The 20,191-nt window shown below is 43.6% G+C and overlaps 1 protein-coding gene across 6 annotated transcripts in view; it reads right to left on the bottom strand.

Moving 5' to 3' along the window:
• Positions 1-20,191, bottom strand: part of KALRN (kalirin RhoGEF kinase) — a 573,972-nt gene that overhangs the window by 314,871 nt on the left and 238,910 nt on the right. For all 6 annotated transcript variants that reach the window (XM_087818187.1, XM_087818188.1, XM_087818189.1 and 3 more), the window contains exon 6: positions 19,529-19,651. In XM_087818187.1, coding sequence (XP_087674313.1) covers positions 19,529-19,651 — 123 coding nt within the window. The remainder of the gene's footprint in view (positions 1-19,528; positions 19,652-20,191) is intronic.

The following is a 20,191-nucleotide window of genomic DNA, read 5'->3' as shown; positions in this document are numbered from 1 at the left end:
TCAGGGCACGTGCCCACGTTGCCGGCTCCATCCCTAGTGGGCAGCGGGCATGCAGGAGGCAGCTGATAGATAATGTTTTTCTCTCATCGATGTTTCTCTCTCTATCCCTCTCCCTTCCTCTCTCTCTAAAAATCAATTAAAAAATAAATAAGTAAATAAATAAAGAGAGCATTTGAAGCCACAACATTTTTCCATGCTAAAAATAAGATTGATGGAAACTTTTATCTCTACTTGACTTAAAAACATTTCTCCAACTGACCCCAAAAGGCATCTGTGGGGGTCTCCCGGCCCTGCTGACTCCTTTCATCTTGTGTTTTGTTCACACTCATTCCCATCATTGATTTCCAGTTAAAATTCATGACCACCATGTGCGTTGTTTCCTACTAGGCTAGTAGAAAACTCTCCAGGAAGGAACAAGACCAAAGAAAAACCCCATAAACATAAGAGTAGTGAGCATGGTTATGTTTAACTGCTACCTCATATTAATTGTCTGAAGTGTCAAAACAATCAAGTAACACTGTGGCACCCACAGAGGGCTTTTCTGACTCACACAGTGTCTGTCTGAAGGAGGATGAGGGTGACTTGTACACCTCTGTTCTTTGTTTCAAATCTTCTCAGATGATAATAAATATTCTTCAACAATGGCATTTTCTCTTGGTTCTATTAGCTCAGGGATAGCGCATTAATAGTGGGTAAGTTGAATGAAGGTTCTTTTACTTTTCTTTCCCTCTTCCCTCACGGTCCCCATTCATCTTAGCTTTCCCCTAAGCACTCCATCCCAAACCTGAGCCAGGTGGATAAGGTCTCTTTTCATTTAAAAGGTCTCCATGAAAGTTTGAAAGGTTAAGTGACACGCTTGAACACAAATCCATCCTGATGTCTAATGACCCCTGTGCATAATCTCTTTCTTTAGTCTGGCCCAAGATCTTTCTGACATAGTACATTTCCTTAATAGACCAAAATATTACTACTCTTATTATTTGAAATAACTATCCTTCAGAGATTTAGAAATCATTATCAGCCCTGTTTTCTGAGTTAGGACACAGATTCTACTTAAAATTAAACTCTATTTATAGAACTGACAGAAAAACCAACTCTGCACTTAGAAATAGAAAGAAAGAAAAAAAGGCATGTATTGATTTTAAAAGTTCTGTCTTCTAAGGGAATAACATTTGGCTTCCCCCCAAATTTCCTGTTTGTGTCTTTGTCTTAGTTTAGGTTCCCCCAAAGCAGACCCCGAGACAAGGATTGAGGGGCAGATGTTTCTTTGGGTGGGATCCTAGGAAGTACAATGAGGGAGTGGGGAAGTCAAAGAGGACAGGGAGAAAAATGAATAAAGGATGTGTTCATGAGTGGGTTACTTCTATGAGCAAGTGGGGGTCATCCTCCTGAAACTTTTTGAAAGACCGTGGAGAACGCACTTCTGAGCTGCCCACTGGGAGGTGAGGAATCTGGGGTACTTAAGCACCAAGTCCCATTGCTCACTGTTGAAAGTCTCTCCCGGAGTAACTCCCAGGCATTTCCAGCCTGACCTCCACACACGCCAAGCATAGTCCACAGGTTAGAGAGTGCTCATGGGCAGAGAAACACAGGAAGCTGTCCGTGTGTGTGGGAAGGTCATCTGTACATGACCTTCAGGGTGGGCTGAGGGGATATGGGTAGAGAAATGACAAACTGGATTCAAATCCTGAAACTATCCCCCTCACACATTTATAGAGATCTATCTAGGGTTGTTGGGTTTTCCTGTCCTAGGAAAGACCTTGTGTTCTTCGGCCAGCTGGGAAGCAAGAAAAGCAGTAAGAGCAGGCCACTAGCCTGTATTTAAGGTCCCTCATGTACATCATAGATGTCTGGCCCTCTGTCATCACCACCTGTTTCCATTCTCCCCCACAGGGAACACAGGGAGGCATATTTCTGCTCACTTTCAGGAAGAACTTTCCAGTATTAGCAATGTCCAACTGTGGCTGCCTTCTTGAGGCTGTTAACACCTTGTCACTCATTCAAATATTTATGGAGAGAGGGCCAGGCTCTGTTTTGGGGGCTGTGGGAGATCAAAGAGGAATGAGACAGGATTCCTGCCATCAGGGGGCCATAGCTGAGACTTAAGAAAAGCCCTCAAATAACTGTAATTTAAAGCAAAATGAAGCAAGTGTTTTGACAGAGATAGAAGGAACTCTCTGTGGGGATGTGGAGGAAAGGGACTGAACCCCTGGCCGGGATGCAGGGAAGGGGCTTCCTGCACAGGAGGTGGTGGTGAGGCTGGCTGTCCTCCAAGGCCCCCTTCAACCCTAAAAGCCTGTGATCATAAATGAAAGCTAAAGACAAACAAACAAAAAAAGACCACAGCTTACATTTCACATTCTAGAAAGTAGCACAATAAATGCCTCTTTTGTTTCCTTATCAGTGGGCAGAGAAATGTCTCACTAAAACTAACACATGATTACACTTCACAAAAGAAGTGGAGGCAGTATTCCTCATGGTAGAGGGATAAATAGAATGCTGACTTATGAATTTGCTCATTTCCCCCCTCTATGCTCCTTTTCAGAGCAGCACAACGCTGCAGGCAAGTCACACTGCCCAAGCTCCTCATCATCACCTTCCTCACTTTCCTTCAGCCAAGAACCTGAGACAAACGGGTCCATAGGTTCTAAACGGCAGCCACAAACCAGATGGGAAAAGGAAAGGCAGAGATGGTCCCAAATGACTAAAAAGGAAAGAGCAAGGTTAAACAGCTGGATTAATAGGCTGGGTAAATAGGGGTGCTCAATCCTTAGGCACAAATGGCATGCCATGGCCTTTGTCAATCTGTCCCTGTGGTTCTTCTATGTCACTGTTTATGCCTCTGTTAAGGAGCATTTGGGGACATGGTCTGTCTTGGAGACATAGCCAGAAGGAATGGATACTTTGACTCTTCACAGCCTTTCCATTTCCTACCAGTTGCTCCCCCCCACCCCATCTGCCTGGCCCTGTGGCTCTTGCCTGCCTGCCTTAATGCCTCTCATCAGCAGAGCTGTCCATCTGACGAGGGCCAGGAGTCAGGAGACATGAGTTCTGGTTCACCCCTGGCACTCACTTCAGACACCACTTGCCTCCTCTGTGCCTCAGTTTCCTCATCTATCTGTAAAGTGAGAGAGTTGAGCTAAATGATCTCAGAGATTCCATTTCTGAGAAAGGGGTGTCAGCTCCACACAGCCCAAAATATAGTCTCCTCTTACAGAGGGCACCAGATCAGATGCAGAGAGAATTCAGGAGGTCACAGGTTCCTTCTTTCTTATCTTCAGTGCCTAGGGGAAAATGATGACTGAATCTATTCCCCTCCCAAAACCCTCTTCTTTGGAGAAAGTGGGGTATAAACTGAACTCCACATACAACAGGAAGGTTTTAAACGAAAGAGTAACAAGATCTGACTCGTGCTTTCAAAAGACTGCCCAGTGAGTTAAAGGGCTGGTGAGGGGAAGAGTGCAGGGAGTGAGGCCAGGGAGAGGAGTGCCGCCTCATGCAGGTACACACAGCCCAGCCTCGGCTGTCCGGCTGTCCTTTACCTTAGCCCTTCATCCTGGCTCTGCCCTCTGCCCTGTCATGTGAGGGCCACAGCTGCAGCTGAGTGACCAAGGGCCAGCTGCTCCCCTCCCCCTGTCCTCTTCAGCCCCTCTCCCTGAGCAGAGCTGCCTAGACTAACCCGTTTCTCTGGCCAGAAGTTAATAATTAATAATTCTGGCTTAGGGAGTATTTTCTCAATCCCTCACTTTAAAGCTGCTTTGTTAATTTAAATCCCCCACATATATGAAGTGCTATTATTATTATCATTACTCAAAGTATTGCATAATCCAGATATAAACACTATCTACCTTGCAGAATGCAAATGCCCACAGCATTGTCTATTGCTTCATCCACCCCATCCCACCTTCCCCCAAGGCTCTCCTCCTATCATTTGGTCACAAATGGGAAAAATAACTAAATTCCAGCAAAATCTTGCTAACTCAAAAAGTCCTCTATATTTACACCCTATGCTCACTTCTGTCACCTACAAAATTCTTCATTTTCTCATTTCATTCCTTCATTCATTAATTGGAGATTACGGGATGGACGGCCCCCTTCTCCTGGGGACTTGTCTCCTGTTGTGATTAACTGAAATCAATGGAGTGGAGTCATTCTCCTGAAAGAACTTCTTGGCAGAATCCTGATGAAAGTTTTCAGCCCTGCCAAAGGCTTTCACTTTGAACCTGGCTCCTGGCTGCCCTCACTGGCTACAAACACACGCAGAGTTGTTTGTAGATAACCATAACTTTCCACATAAAAACCCAGCTGACTTTTCTCTTTAAAAGAAGTTTCTTATGTGGTATACTCTGAAAGAGATACTAGTTCCTCTAGAAACAATCACTTGATGCCAGCTGCCATTCTGGTAACCCTAAGCCCCAAGCTGGGGGCTGATTGGAAGGACAGATCTTTTCCGAATACATGTATTATCTGAATCCCATTCACTTCACTCCTATAAGCAGGGGTGACTTTTACACTCCTGTGGTCACAGGTTCCCACTCTGAATCAGAAACTCTCCCCTGTGGGTTACATGAGACATAAAGCATCCAGTCCATTGCCTGGCATATAACCAATAACCCAAAGAATGTCATATCTTTTCCCTCATCCAGTTCCAGCAGATTGGTATTAACTTTCCAAATTAAATGCAAACCAACTCAAAGTATTAGTTAAAAGCATAACAAAAGAAAAACATATCAACTATTCCAACTAGAGGCAAATATTCCAACGAGAGTCCAAAGCCCCATGTATTTCACAGAGAGCACGCCAAATCCACCCTGCTATTCCTGGGGAAAGTCCCCGCAGCAGGCGAAGCTGCCCTGGCTGTTTGTCAGGCCACTGCCCTGCACACCACCCCCGTTCTGCTGGCAGATATTCGAGGGTCTAGGGCCCTGACTTATCCACAGGTCTTTCCTTGGCCCAGAGAGATCAGAGAATTCAGAATCAGCCAGTGACTTGCTCTGTGAGCCAAGCCCCTTCAACACAGTGTTCTTCCATACCTTAAGTTGGAAGAATAGAACTCTTTGCCTCTTGGGATGGCCTTCTTCAGGCATTTCCACTCCCTTGGCATGTGTTAGCCATGCCCAAGGCACCCAGAAGTGGGAATGTCTTGTCCTCAAACAAAGAGACAGATCCTTCTCCTTATTACTGACTGTTTTACTAAAGGTATTAGAACCTCCTCCTCAGCCTGGGCACGGGACCCTTCATTTTGTTATCCAGAGCCAATGTTTCTCATCTTTACCTCCAGAGAGGAGTAGGGGAGTCAGTGAAGAGGTGTCCCAGCACTGGGAGGAAGGAGTCCTGGACACGGGTTCTCAATTCCATTCCAGTTAAAGGGGCTGCAGCTTTTAAATTATTATTATGAAAATGAAGTTGTAATCTGTCAAACCATCAAAGAAGGGGAAGCACAACAACCATGTAGAGGTCACTTTCCTGAAAGGAATTCAGTCCTCTAGACAAGCTCTGGAGACCTTGCCTCCTAACATCCAAAAGTCAAGGGAGGGAAGCCAGGCAGATAACTGTCCAAAGGCCAAGGTACTCAGCAAAAATCACTCAGGTCAAATGAAAACCAAATGTTAAATCAAAATGTGAAGGACAAAATATATAAAAATAGTATAGCCTCAGCTGAGAAAAACATTATGCATAGTAAGGAAGCACACCCAAGTATTATCAGTCATTAACTGCTTATTTTGAATCAGCTATACATGGTAGTGGGAACTTTTCTACAGGGTCTTTTGCTCATCACAATTCTCTTGTGCACAGAGAAGATTTTTTAAAATTATATATATATATATTTTAAAAATAATTTCTTAAAATTATACAGACGAAGTATACAGTATTTTATCCCCCAGCCCTTTTCATACCCACTAAACCATCAAAACATCAAATGTCTATGGGTGATGGAACTAATGGGGAATTTATGTTTAACCTTTTGCTTTTATCAAACTCCTTTTTATTGATACACAAAGGTTATTTCTAGTTTTTGCTTTTTGTTTCCCCTGCAAATAATGCTAGGAGTTGTGAGGGGGAAAAAATTTTAATACATTTAACATTTTTAGTTTTAAAATTTATTTTGATGTATGTTTAGTTTTAATAGATTTGGTCAGGTTATATTCCATGAAAACTGTAATTACTCAAATTTCCCCATTTCTGTTTACTTTTGAAGAGCTTTTTTAATTTTTTTAAATTATTTTTTTCAATTTTTATTTATTTTATTTTTTTTTATATATCTTTATTGATTTCAGAGAGAGGAAAGGAGAGGGAGAGAGAGAGATAGAAACATCAATGATGAGAGAGACATTGATCAAGCCCGCAACCCAGGCATGTGCCCTGACCAGGAATTGAACCCTGATCGCCTGGATCCCAGGTCGACCCTCAACCGCTGAGCCACACCCGGCCAGGCTGAAGAGCTTTTTTAAAAAATATATATGTTTTTATTGACTTTAGAGAGAGAGGAAGCGAGGAGAGAGAGAGAGGGAAACATCAATGTGAGAAACATCTATTGGCTGCCTCCTGCATGCCTCCTACTAGGGATAGAGCCTGCAACCTGGGCATGTGCCCTGACCAGGAACCAAACTGGTGACCTTTCAGTTCATTATATGATGCTCAGCCAACTGAGCCACTCGGGCTGGACTCTTTTTTCTTTTCAAGTAAAGTATAATTTATATCAAGTGAAATAGGCAAGTTTTAGTGAGCAAAAACTGCTTTAATAAGGAAAGGAATATATACACACTATTTAAAGTATTTTGGAAGCCAAGTTCATATAACAATCTCATTTTACAGTTAGGGGAAAGCAAATCTCCAGACATTTCTTGAGTCCATCTAGTAGGTACTTAAAAACTTGTTAAGTCAATGAAGTGGTGTTCAAAGTCACAAAGAAGAGACAAATTGGGACTAGACCCAGGCCTCCTGATTCCTAGTCTGCATGACCTCTCTGCTTATAGCTACCTTTTCTCATGCCCTGCAGCCTATATTCATTTACATTTTTGTTTTGTCACACTCAAAGAAAGTCATAAGGAGAAGTATTTGGAGATTTTCCCATACAGTTTTCAGTGGCTTGGTGAGTAACGTTCGACATCAGTAAGAAAATAAAGAGACTGTGCCAAAGCGATGGAAAAAGCTGAACCTCACTTCCTTTCTCCAGATTAATAATGCCATATGTATCGCTTACATCTTTGCTAGTACCAAACCCACTTTGGGTACTGAAGCTGTTAAAGCATCAGCTTATGATTAATTAGTTTAACATTACCATGTAAACCTGCTGATCCCCCTCGAAACATATGGACACTGGGATAGTAACATCTGGAATAAGAACTGTCCATGTTTGAAACTCTTCTGCGATAGCTGAGATGTGATGAGCTCTAAATGAAAACTCCTACTTCTGCCTCCCACAAACCACAGGGTGCCCTCTAGGGGGCCAAATAGGGCAGTTGATGGATGACTATCTGGTCAAATCTGGCCAAACAGTAGGTCAAACCATGTGGAAGCCATCTGTCACTGTCAGGCGGAGAGAGGAAAGAAGCTGGAGCAGCCCCGGTGCTCAGCAAAGATAACATTGGCCCAGGAATCCCTCTGTCCCTTTCACCTGGCTTGCTGTAGCAATGTTTCCTCCAGCAATTGCTTTACAAACCATTAAGCAGCCATGAAAACAAGCGCCCGGCCATATGTCTGAGGGCCAAGGAAACCCAGGAGCAGATTTAAGCTAAAAAGAAGCCAGCTCCTCTTTCTTGTCTTTCTCAGTTCTGAGTGAAACTTCCTTGCAGGGGGTGAGTATCTTTATATGAGGCATCACTGCAGGATTGATATAACAGGGAGGGTAGGGACAGCTGGAATCAGGATCAGGGACAACAGCAGAGACAGTGGTTGGAAACAACGTAGCTCCTCTGGATTGCGATGTAGTAATTTCAGGCTGCCTGTACAGGTTGAAATCAGAGGCTATAAGACTTTAAGAAAATGCATTCTCCAGTATTTTATTCTCTCAGCCTTTTCTCTTGTAGGATGTGGCTATTCAGAGCTTGTATTGTATTCAGAGATTGTATTGTGGCATCAGTACAATCTGGGAGCTGGTTAGAAATGCAGAATCTCAGGCCCTTCCCTAACATCCTGAATCAGAATCTGCACTTTAACAAGATTGTCCCACGTGATGCATGTGTACGTTAAAGTTGGAGAAGCTCTGTAGATGGGAACTCTGAGGATCTTCCCCTGAACAAGGAGAACTGTTTCTTCTAGCGCTCCCAACCCTGACAATAATAATAGCTGAACATTCACCAAGCGTAACACCAAGCAAAATGTGCTAAAGTGCACGAATCCTGTCTCATCCTTCCAACATCCCTGGAAAAAGCACAATCATTGTTCCCCATTTATAATAGTGAGGCTCTGAAAATTGAAATAACTTGCCTATGATTGCAAAACTAGGAAGGAAATAGAGAGCCACGGTTGGCTCCTAGTGCCCATGCTCTTTCACACATTGCTATTCTACTTTGCCATAAATGTGAGACAGTTGGGCTGGCCAAGGATGTCCCTCAAGGGGGTAGAGAGTATGAGAAATCTCTCTCAAAGATTTAAAACTTCATATCTGAGAGAAACAGGGCCTCTGGAGAGAGAATTAAATAAACATTTCTACATCTCTGAGGCCTCCCCATTGGGACCCTTGATTTGCCCTTGGAATGCTCTTGGGAACAGCCCAGCTCCAGCATGGGCAGGAACCTTGCAGGTGGGTTTCTCTTGTCCTCTCTCTCCTGGAGCAATAATCTCCATCTCATCTGTAAACCCAAAGGCAGTCACCCTGGGAACACACAGGTGCCTGTCTCCACAGAACCACAGGAAAGCTAAGGATTAAGGCAACACTTTGCCCCTTTAATCAATATCTTGCCTTATGGCTAGAGTCTTCAATCTCTATCCTATTTGTTATTCAACTATTCATTCAACAGTGTAAAGCACTATGCATGCAGGGAACAAGACAGACAAAATTCCCACATTCATGGAGCTTACATTTTAGTAGAGGAGTCAGAGAATAAATTAATATTTATTCTATATTTCTTATTTTAGCACTGTATAAAATAAAGCTGAGTTGAAGACAGATCATGATGAGATTGAGAAGCACTACTGAAGACAGAGAAGTCAGGGCAGACTGACCCCTGAAATCCAGGATGACACACCTGAGCTCACCCCTGAATGAAGTGAGAGAGTGAACAGGTAGGCAGAGGGTCCAAGTAGAAGGAACTGCAAGGGCAAAGACCACGGGGCAGGAATGACCATGAGAGGTTTAAAGAACAGCAAGAAGCCCAGGTGACTAGAGCAGATGAGTAGGTAGTAGAGGTTGAGATTCAAGAGGTAACTGAAGTTCAGACCACACAGAGCCTCATAAACCATGGTAAGGGACTTCAGCTTTTATCCTGAGGATAGGAAGACATTAAAGCATTTTGAGTGCAGGAGTAACATGATATGACATACTTTACTTTTGGCAGGATCACTCAGGCTGCTGTGTTGAGAATGGACTGTAAGAGAACAAAGGTGGAAGCAGGGAGACCAGGTAGGGGCTACTACCAAAGTCCAGGCAGGAGCTGATGGCAGCTTGGAACAGGGTGGTTGGGGTAGAGGTGATAACAAGTGGCCACACTCTGGATATATTTTGAGGGTAGAACCAAAAGGAGTTGCTGATGGAAAACCTTTAGTTCTTCCTTATTTCTGGGCCTCTGGCTATGTTGTGAACTCTGACCTCTGCTTTAAAGTGCTGCTTCTTTCCCATCCACCTACCTGGTCCTGACCTCTCAGTTCTCGAATGTCCTGACTTGTAAAGGTCTCGCCTATATGTACTGAATCAGTCGCTATGCCTCATCTGGTACTCCCGGCTGGCTACCACCTATAGCCCAGAATGGCATATGCAATGCGGCTGCTTATTATTACCAATATTCCATATTTGTGTTGTGCTTTACTGTGTAAGCCCTTTCATGTACATTATCTCATCTGACATGCTAGGTTTCATAGACCATTTCATGCCTTTCATTTGGCTCCAGGAGACCTCAAAGAGGCATGAATCAGCTTTGGCTGAATTTCAGACAAATTAACCCGTTGGTGGCTACAGATGGCAGAGGGCAGACACTGGCTGTATGTGAGTATGCGAAAGTGTGAGCTACAAGGCTCAGGGGGTACACATCCAAAGGGCACCATCAATAACCTGAGGGCAAGGAACATGATGACAGAAGGCCCGAGAGAGCAGTGGTTTGAAGTCTGAAAAGAGGTACCAAGGCTGTTGGCAGAGAACTAGGAGTGAGGGAGAAGAGGAGGGGAATCTGGGGCCAGGAGGAAGGGGGCAGTGTACTATCAAGAGAGGAGGCTGTGCCAGGCTAGTGCTAGCCCTGAGTTAGAAGTATGAGTGGTCAGCCAAGCCCTGCTGGTCAGCTCAGAGAAGCCTTTCAGAAGGGAACCAAGCCAGGTGACTGGGCTGCAGGTGAGAGGAGCCTGCATTATATACCAGACTGATGCTGAAAAAGCCTCTGCCTAAATCAAGGAGCTTCCCTATGTTTCTTGTTTGAATAGGAGCCAATCCCCAAAGCATGGCTGAATAGAGACCAGTGGGTAAAGGTTAATGGGGCACCTAGAGAGGCTGGGGTGGGGAACAAGGACCAGAGAGTAAAGACAGATGCTGCTGCACCCTGAATACTCCTGACCTTAAAGGGAAGTCCTCACCTCCACTTCCATAGGCTAATGATCCAGTAGCTTTAGAGCTTGTCCCCAGCGCAATTGTCCCTTGGCTTATTTTCTTCACCCTGGACTAGTGATTCTCAAGCTGGTTCTTAACCTTGAACAGATTTCCTGGGCTCCACTCCAGCACAGTTAAATCAGAGTCTTGGGCAGTGAGGCCCACCTGCAGTATTTTTTCAAAGCTTCCCAGATGACTCTAGTGGCAGCCAGGGTGGAAGACTGAGGCCTTAGACACAAGCACCAGCTTTAACAGGCTTAGTTCAGAGCATATTCTTCTCTCCTTAGGACAAGTTTAACGCTGACAATGGTGACAAGAACCAGGATCACAAATGGATCCTGAACAGATCAGAAAATAAAATCTAATCCTCCCACTCAGTTGGAAGAAAAGGGAAGTTCCACCCACAAGGCTGTTTGTGGAGATACAAACACTGCATCCTGTTCAACTTTATTAGCAAGAATAGGTCTGGCTGGTGGTGGAGGCAGCATTTTACAAGCGCAGATTTCCCTAGAAGCCTGCCTTAGGGATCCCAGTGTTAACAGCAAACACTGGACCACGTTCATTCTTGTCAGGGAGGGACACATGTGAGAGGCTTTACTTCCATCTTTAGGGTTAGAAACTCAGGAACAAAGATGCTGGGGTCAGGCGGAACTTGAAAGATCATCTAGTCCCGTAGTTTTTGGACTTTAGTGTGCATCGCCTGGGGACTTTGCAAGGCGCACCCTGATAAAAACCGCTGCTCTCATTCATCGTCTTGTTCCGCTTCTGCTGGAATCACATCCTATAGGGCTCCCTCAGAAGTGAAGGACCTGCCTTACCAGTTCTATGTCCTTACTGCCCAAACTCTGCTCCAGGTTGGTGATGGATGCTGCGGCATGCTTAATATCCTTATTCATTCAACAAGCATTTATTAGAAACCTACTTGGTGCCAGGTATCATTATAGGTCCTGGGGATGCAGGTGTGAATGAAAGACAAAGCTCTGCCCTTAGGATCTGACATCCTAGTAGGCAAAATTCTCTCTGAATTAGGTACATGAATTTGAAGATAGCTAAGCTGCAAGGACCTTGAAAACAGCTTTGTGTCTTATGAATCTTGCTGTTCTCAGTGTCTACCAAAGGGCACTGAGAATACAGACAGCAAAAGTCTGCTGATGCCCTAGCCAGTTTGGCTCAGTGGTTAGAGCATCGGCCCGAGTACTGAAGAGTCTCAGGTTCGATTCTGAACAAGGGCGTGTACTTTGGTTGCCAGCTGGATCCCTGGTCCCAGTCGGGGTGTGTGTGGGAGGCAACCAATCGATGTGTCTCTCTCACATCAGTGTTCCTCTCTCTCTCTCTCTCCCCCTTCCACTCTCTCTGAAAAGCAATGAAAAAAATATCCTCAGGTGAAGATTTAAAAAAAACGAAGTCTATTGACTACACCAATAAGTGAATGCCAAGTGGTACACCGATCCTCCTACCTCAGCCTCGCTAACACCACCACGGTCAAGTTCTGTAACCATTAAGAAGGTGGTATCGTAAAGCTAGTGGGAACCCACTTAAAAACATTCCTTCTACAGTTGTCTTCTTTTTTTTCTTAACAGTTTTATTGAGATATAATTCACATACCATACAATTCACCCATTTAAAGTATGCAACGCAATGGTTTTTAGTATAGTATTTAGAATATAGATATATGCAACCAACACCATAGTCAATTTTAGAATATTTTCATCATCTCAAAAAGAAATCCTGTACCCTTTTATTACTGTCCCTCTATCTCCCATCCAACCCAACCCCAAGCAACAACTTTCTGTCTCTATAGGTTTGCCTATTCTGGACTTTTATATAAATGAAATCATATAAATATGTGGTCTTTGGTGACTAGCTTCTTTCAAGGTTCATCTGTGTTAGAGCATGTTTTCAGCGCTTCATTGCTAATATTCCATTATATGGATAGACCACATTTTGTTTATCCATTCATCAGCTGATGACCATTTGGGTCACTTCCAGTCTTTTATCATGAAGTAGGATGTTAGCTGCATATGATAATACCTTTAATGGTGTCCCATATTTTTCCGAGGCTGTGTTCATTTTTCCTCCTTCTACTTCCTCTCTGTTCTTCAGATTAATTTCTATTGATCTATTTTAAAGGTTGTTAACTCTTTCTTCTGCCAGTTCAAATTTACTGTTGAGCTCCTCTAGTGAATTTTCATTTCTCTGACTGCATTTTTCCTTTTGGTTCTTTTTTATAATTTCTATCCTTTTTGCTGATATTCTCTTTGACAAGACATTGTCATCATACCTTCCTTTACTTCTTAAATCATGTATTCCTTTAGTTTTGTTTTTTTAAACAAAAAACATTTATAATAGATACTTTGACATCCTTATTAAGTCTGGCTTCTAGTGGCTCTCACAGGCAGTTTCTATTGTCTGCTTTTATCTGTCCCCCCCCCCCCCCCCAGTTATACTTTTATGTTTCTTTGCATATCTTACAATTTTTGTTGGAAATTAGACATTTTAGATACTATATTGTAGTAACTCTGGTTACTGGTCCCCCCACTTCTGGGGCTTATTTTCTTGCTTATTTGTTTAGTAACCAGTTGGATTGTTTTAGTGAAGTCTATTTGCACCTCAGCTCCCACAGTGGAAACCTCTGATGTTGCTCCTTAGGAGGTGCAGCCTTGGGTAGCCAGTCACCTTGGGATGAAGTGGTTTTGGCAGTGCTCTCTTTAATGTTCTCTTTCCCTGACCACACCCAGCTGTTAAATTCCACTAATTTCCAGCTGATGGTTGTTTTCAAGAATGCCCTGGGGCAGAAATTCCTCCACAAACTTATCCAATCAAATTGGGCTCCTTTGAAGGGATAGTTTCTGAGGTCTGTGCTCCAGATTTGTTCTGGTCCCAGGAAGTCTCTTTCCCCTGTTCTCTCTGGCAAACTACCATGCTTACCATTCATCCTGTATCTCCAATGACTCTACCACTCTACCAATCTGCTCCCAATTGCCTTTCACGAGAGCCTCCCTAAGGGAATCTCCGAGAGTGCTGTTGGTTTGAACTTCTCCAATCTCAGCTGCAAATGAAATCAGCTGCTTTGGGAAAAGTTTTGGTACTCTCTACACTACAGTTTCTAAGCCCCCCCCCCCACCCAAATCTCTGAGCTCTGGCTCTGCAGCTGCATTAGGGAAAATGATGTGTTTTCCTGAGTGATATCCCCACTGTAGGAGCTGAACACTCAGTGGAGGGGAGAAGGTAGCCTCAGGTCTTCTAGGCTTGCCTCTCCCAGCATGGTTCTACATTACAAGCTGGGGCAAGGGCAATTGGGGCCCTAGAATTCTCAGCTGTGCTGGACCCATGGCAGAGCCTTTGGCAAAAGGAGTTGCCAGCTCTTGGCCACACTTACCCAGAACTTAGCTGTAGCAACAGGTAGCTTGGAGAAGGATAAGAAAAGACTCATCTGGAAAGACAGTCCTTCAACTGGGAGCTTGGGGAGAAAGGGAGCCCTGTGTCCTTGGTTATGACAGTCTGGAGTGGAGTTTCCATGTTATTGAGCTTAGATGGGAAAAGGAGAGAGTGGGTCTTGATTCAAATGCCATAGACTCATTGTTCTTATTGAGGTTTAGTAGATTTCCTTGAATAAATGTTCTTTCATTTTCTGTATGCACTTAGACCATTTCCAGAGACTTTAAGTGTTTTTAAATAATTTTCACCAGTTTCACTGGCAAGAGGGTCTGTGGAGCTCCTCATGCTGTCTTGCTGGAAGTAGACTGTCTTTCAGAACTTGGGATGATTTACTTTAGTAACTATTTTGTATGTATAGATAGTCACAGAACAACAGTTCTCTAACCTAAATGTGCATATAAATCACCTGGGGAACTTGTTAAAAATTTAGGTTCCGAGGGCCCCCCATCACCCAGAAATTACAATTTTCTAGGACTGGGGTGGAAGCTAAAAGGAAATCTGCATTTTTAGCAAGCTCACTACATGATTCTTTGGAGAAAAAAATTATACTAAGAAGACTAACACGCACCGGATGTCTTCTTTTTTTAATGGGTTCTTTGTTTACAGTGGGGCTTTGCAACTATAGCAGGGTCAAATGCTGGCTACTTAAACATCACAATAGTGCGAGCGTGTGTGTGTGTGTGTGTGTGTGTGTGTGTGTGTGTGTGTGTCTGTGTGTGTGTGTGTGTGTGTCTGTGTGTGTCTGTGTGTGTCTGTGTGTGTGTGTGTGTGTGTCTGTGTGTGTGTCTGTGTTTACACACCAAAATTTAGAAACAGTGTCATTATAGGAAGTGCTGCTTGTCTGAGGATGGGGAAGTGCTTTAGAATCATGGTTTAGGGCTGCCAAGATTCAAAGATGACAGAGGACCCCCAGAGCAAGACTTCTCAGATTGGGTCAGGAAGCCTGCCTCAGAATCTTGATTTCTCTTGCACCAGATCTGACTTTTCCTTGGTGCTACCATTTGTAACCATCCCTCAAAACAAAGAGAGAGCACCACAGGACTTGCTGCAATTGGTCTGATTTGCACACCATCAAGTGGCAATATGTGCCTCTGGTGAGAAAATTAATAGGATTAAAGCAGCTATCAAACATGCCACAGGAGAAAGGATTCCTGCCGCCTCTCTGCACATGGTTATCACTAATGTGAATCCTCAAAGTCCTACTAATAAAAAAATGAATATTATTTCATATTTTAAAATTCTAGACAGAACCATTAGCAATTTATTTTTTCCCAAAGAACTGGCTAATTAAAATTGTAAATAAGGCTGTGTTATGTTTGTATGCACCCCTGTGACTTTTTCATAAAGAACTAGAACTGGATAGCTAAATGATTGTTCTGTTTCATATTACAACCCTACTTCCATCTGCCCACATTCCCATCAGAGGAGAAGGCCACACTCAGGAGAAGGAAAATAATTGTGATAAAGGCTTCCACAACATAAGGCATAATTAATAAAGAGGATGGCTCCAGGGAACTCAAGAAACCTGTCTACTGGGTTTAGTAGGTAGATTACTATTATTATTTTTTTAAAGATCAAAAGACTAGGATTCCCCAGTGGGAACTGCAAAAAGTATGTTAGACAAAAAGCCAAAAATAAACCGATTTTAACCTTTTTCTTTTAAAGTTGCTCACATACCACACTCAGTAGGGTATCACTCCCACTCTTGACATGTTAATAACCGATAGCCTTTATTGGTACTAACTCATATATAAAATTTAGGAAATTTCTGATTTTTCCTCTACAACTTAATGATATGCAATTATTTGTAACTAATGGTCACCTTAGCTGGAGTTGGGTCTTTAACCAGTATGTAATACTAGACACACGAAAACAAATCTTAGAAAACAGGTAAATTATAAATCAATAACTTTAATTTACAAAACAATATGCCTAGGGCTTCTTTATAAGTTCTTTGGTACATTATATAGCTAATTCACAGATCATAAATGACTATCAGTGGATGAACCATGAGCAAATCGGTACTGATTTCTGATTGAAAAATACACCTGACCTCTCACTTAAACTGAGCCTCTTTTATTATACTCTATCATAGTGTCCCTTACTCTTTCACCATAAAATTTATTGGTTTTAATTACATTTTTACATTAGATTATATATTTAACATCTGTCTCCCCACTGGAGCCTCCATGGAACAGACCATCTCTCTTTTGTTCACCACTATATGCCCAACATCCAGCACAATGTCTGATCCTTAATCATCTGTGGAACATCTGAAAGAAGTCATTAGGTCCTTGGGATCTTAAATTGGGGAGGTTGAAATTGATAGGCTTTAGGATTCCCCTGAATTCCCTGAAATTATCTTTAAAAATGTGTTCATATATGTATTTCTCTAGATTTTAAGGGGTCTGTGACCTCCCCAAAGGGTAAGAAATCACTGGCCTATTTAAATTATAAAACAGGATTCAATACCAAAGAACTCACGTGTAGCCTAAAACCAAGTATGCTACATGTATGTACCTGTGGAAAGATGTGTGGCTGTGTGTATAACTTCCGAGAACAGAATCAGAAAAGCCTCAGTGAATTTACAGAACAATCCCCATTCTCACTTCCCCGGAATAACTTATCATTCATGTAGTCACTGGGCTCCAGCAGTAGCTGCTTGTATTCATCTGTTTCTTGGCAGCAACATCCATCACTCAGGCCAGAGAAAAGGAGTCTGTAATTCCCCCCTTTCACCTGTTTGGGATGCTCACATCCCCCTTTGTGGAAGTTCCTTTTAATAACAAACCTGCAAACCTCCCAGTTAAAAAAAAGCACGGCTGTGTTTATAAAGCACAGGTGCCCAGGCAATTTAATCCAACAACCCTGGATTTCCCTTCCCTTGCCCTGCCCTGCAGGCAGAGAGGAGATCCAGCCTAATCAGGCTACGGCCTCCGAATGCTGCAGGTATTCAGGAGGTGGGAGACTTCGGGATGGGCTGGAACAGGCTAATTGGCCATTGTGTATGAAATCTCTTCTTCCTTCTCTCCCAGCTCCAGAAGATGCTTCCCTTCAGTAAATTTTCTCCCTCATTTTTGTCCTGAATATGGAGACTTCAAAGGTAAATTTGTCAGAGGAAAGATTTTTGATGTGCCACTAACTCTCAGTTATCCATGTTAACAGAGACGAGCAGTGGTGCAGATAATTCAAAACCAAAGGCTCTTCCTATTTAGCTTTGTAGTTTACCGTTTTGAGTGGCTTGGCGGCAGACTTACCTCCCTAATGATGTCTGTCTTTGCTTCTTATTAAAATGAGTGTGTCTGCCTTAGGGCCAGGCAGATGGGTGACAGGAAGATTCTGGCACAGAATTTGTAAAATTCACCAGGGGAAATCCACAAGTCACACAGATAATCAGACTTGACTAGATCTGAGTTCATGTTCTTAATCACCTGTGATCAATTGCTTTGCTCCTCTGTGACTAAAGTGAGCCAGGGAGGAGACATAATTATAGGAGTCTAGTTGGAAGGCAATGAATCTTTACATTTAGATGAAGATATAAGACTGTTGTGGCCAAAATTGAACACAATATCTATGTTGATATTTTCCCTCCCTGGGCCCACAACCTTCTATTCTGCAGCCTGAGTTACCTTTCTATGCAAATCTCATGATGTTCATCTGTACCTGACATCTTGCAATGGCTCCCTGTGCTAGTCATTAGGGCTAGTCACAACTCTCTCCTCCCCAACACGTGATAGGACCATACATTTCCACTCACAAAGTGAGATGTGCCTGTGGGGCTGGTGCTGGCTAATGAAATATGAGTGAAAGTGGCATGTGTCACCTCTAGGTGGATGGTTGCAGAGCCAGCATGTGCTTGGCTATATGCTTTGTCTAGTTAGACAACTAGCAGCATCTGAGACAGCGGCTGCTCCATCAGCCCCGGTCCCTTAGTAACTGTGATGAGCAGAGCTCCCTTCAGCCAGTGATGGGCATGTGGCAAGAGGAAGAAATCAACCCCTGTTTTCTTAAACCACCGAGATTTTAAAGTTCTTAGTTAACTCAGCACATCATCATGGCACATGTCAAGCTGCACTACGACAGTCTGAGTTATCTCCCCAGCTAGACACACTGAAACACCTGAGGCCAGAACTATTTCTTCTTCAGCACATCAAGTCCAGTGTGTAGCATATTTAAAACAACCTGGTAGAAAATGAAATTCTCTTCCTCCTGGCCTCCATGACCCTCTATGTTTGTTTTTCTAATACTTGCTTCCCTATCAGCATCACAGGCTGAAATGATAAAGTATCTTTGGTGTTCAGATATATGGGGAGTGGTGGAGCTATTCTTATGGATCAGAATAAGTAGGAAGAGCTGGCGGGGACGGGGGAGAGAGGCATACTTAGGCGTTTCAAATACAATACATGGGTTCAAGGGTCAGGCGATTTTGAAATGAAGTTTCTTGGAGTGGCCACATGGAAAAAATAGTATCCCAAAGTGTCAGCTTTATAAGGGATCACACGTATTATCTGAACTAGGCTCCTACATCATCATCATCATAATACCAATAATTACTGATAAGTTACTATGTACCAAGCACAGCTCCTACCACTTTACAATTAATTCATTGAATCCTTACAACAACTTTATAAAGTAGCTATTATTATTTCCAATTTTAGATGAAGAAATTGAAGCACAGAGAGGTAAATTCCCTATGGCCACACAGCTAGCAAATATCCCTCTCTGAATTCAGTGGCTGCTTGAACACTCCCCATGATGGGGGGCTCACTTCCAGTGCATCCCCCTGAGTCATGTCCTGCCTCCCCCTCCAACTGCCATCCCCCAGATAGTTGTCCCTCCAAGACCAACACAAAGCAATTCTATACTCTTCTGTCCAAGGTAGTCTTCACGTATCTGAAGACAGCAATCGCATGTCTCTTTAGGCTCCTCTTCTCCAGTCTAACCAGCCCCAATTCACTCAACCGTTTCCTATGTGCCCCAGCCGGAGGTCCTTCACCATCCCGCTCAGTGACTCACACATGCTAGTCGGTTAACTCAGTAGAATGGAACTGGTGACTCTCCCTTCTAGTCTTCCACTGAGCACATGCCTTCTACAACCCCAGCACATTGCTTTCACCATGTAAAGCAAGGTCAGAGGCAGAAATGGGACCATAGTCTGCTACAGAACAGCTGGCTGGCCACATGTACTGCACACGTCCCCATCCTGCCAAACGGGATGCTAAAGGACTCATGCATTCAGAGTTCCTCATTCTCCGGGTGGAAGTCTGTTCCTGCCCCTTCCCATCCTCCCCAAGTTCCCTTCCCTCACCACCCTCCTGCCCTCAGAGGCAGTGCTGAGAGCAGGTGCTCACTCACCATGGAGTTCATGGCGAAGTGATTGTGCTGCGTCTGGAGGTCGAGAGCGTGCTGGTAGCTGACTCCGATCTCTGTATGGCTCTGGAGGAATAACTCTTTGTTGTGGCTTATCCAGTCGAACATCTAAGGAGACAAGATCATACAAAGTAATCAGAAGGGTCATGGGGCCAAGAGCACAAAACTTTCAGAACTACTGGAAGAAACAAAGCCCTCCTGCTGGTTCTCAGTGAGAACGAGGGATCACTTTCAGAGTAGGGTGGTCCGCAGCCTGGTTTCCCAGGAGGGCCCTCACTTTTAGCAGAGGGACCCACCATTGGCTTCCGCATTTCTCTATAAGCCTAACAGAAAAGGAGTAAGAGAATCAGGAAGATGGGGTGGAAGCTACTTACTATCCCTAATTACTTCCCCTTTGTAGAACTTTTAGAAAACCTCAAAAGGGCCCCATATATACTTTAGGGACAGGTGATGAAGGGACAAGCTGGGAGGCTTAATCTATCCCCTACTGCCTCAATAGAGGAGAGAAAACCTTGTTGAAAGCAACAGGGCATACTAACATGCCATGCACACAGTGACCAACCACACACTGTGTTGAGCTGACTCTGAATTGAATCAACTTTCTTGTAGCTCCACGGACTCACAAGTCCAGGGTTTCTGCTATAACCC

The sequence above is a fragment of the Miniopterus natalensis genome, chromosome 6 (assembly GCF_054644295.1).
Source record: "Miniopterus natalensis isolate mMinNat1 chromosome 6, mMinNat1.hap1, whole genome shotgun sequence".
NCBI classification, from domain to species: Eukaryota; Metazoa; Chordata; class Mammalia; order Chiroptera; family Miniopteridae; genus Miniopterus; species Miniopterus natalensis.
Note: the sequence above shows the minus strand (reverse complement) of the source record. Positions and strands in the feature narration are given on the sequence as shown.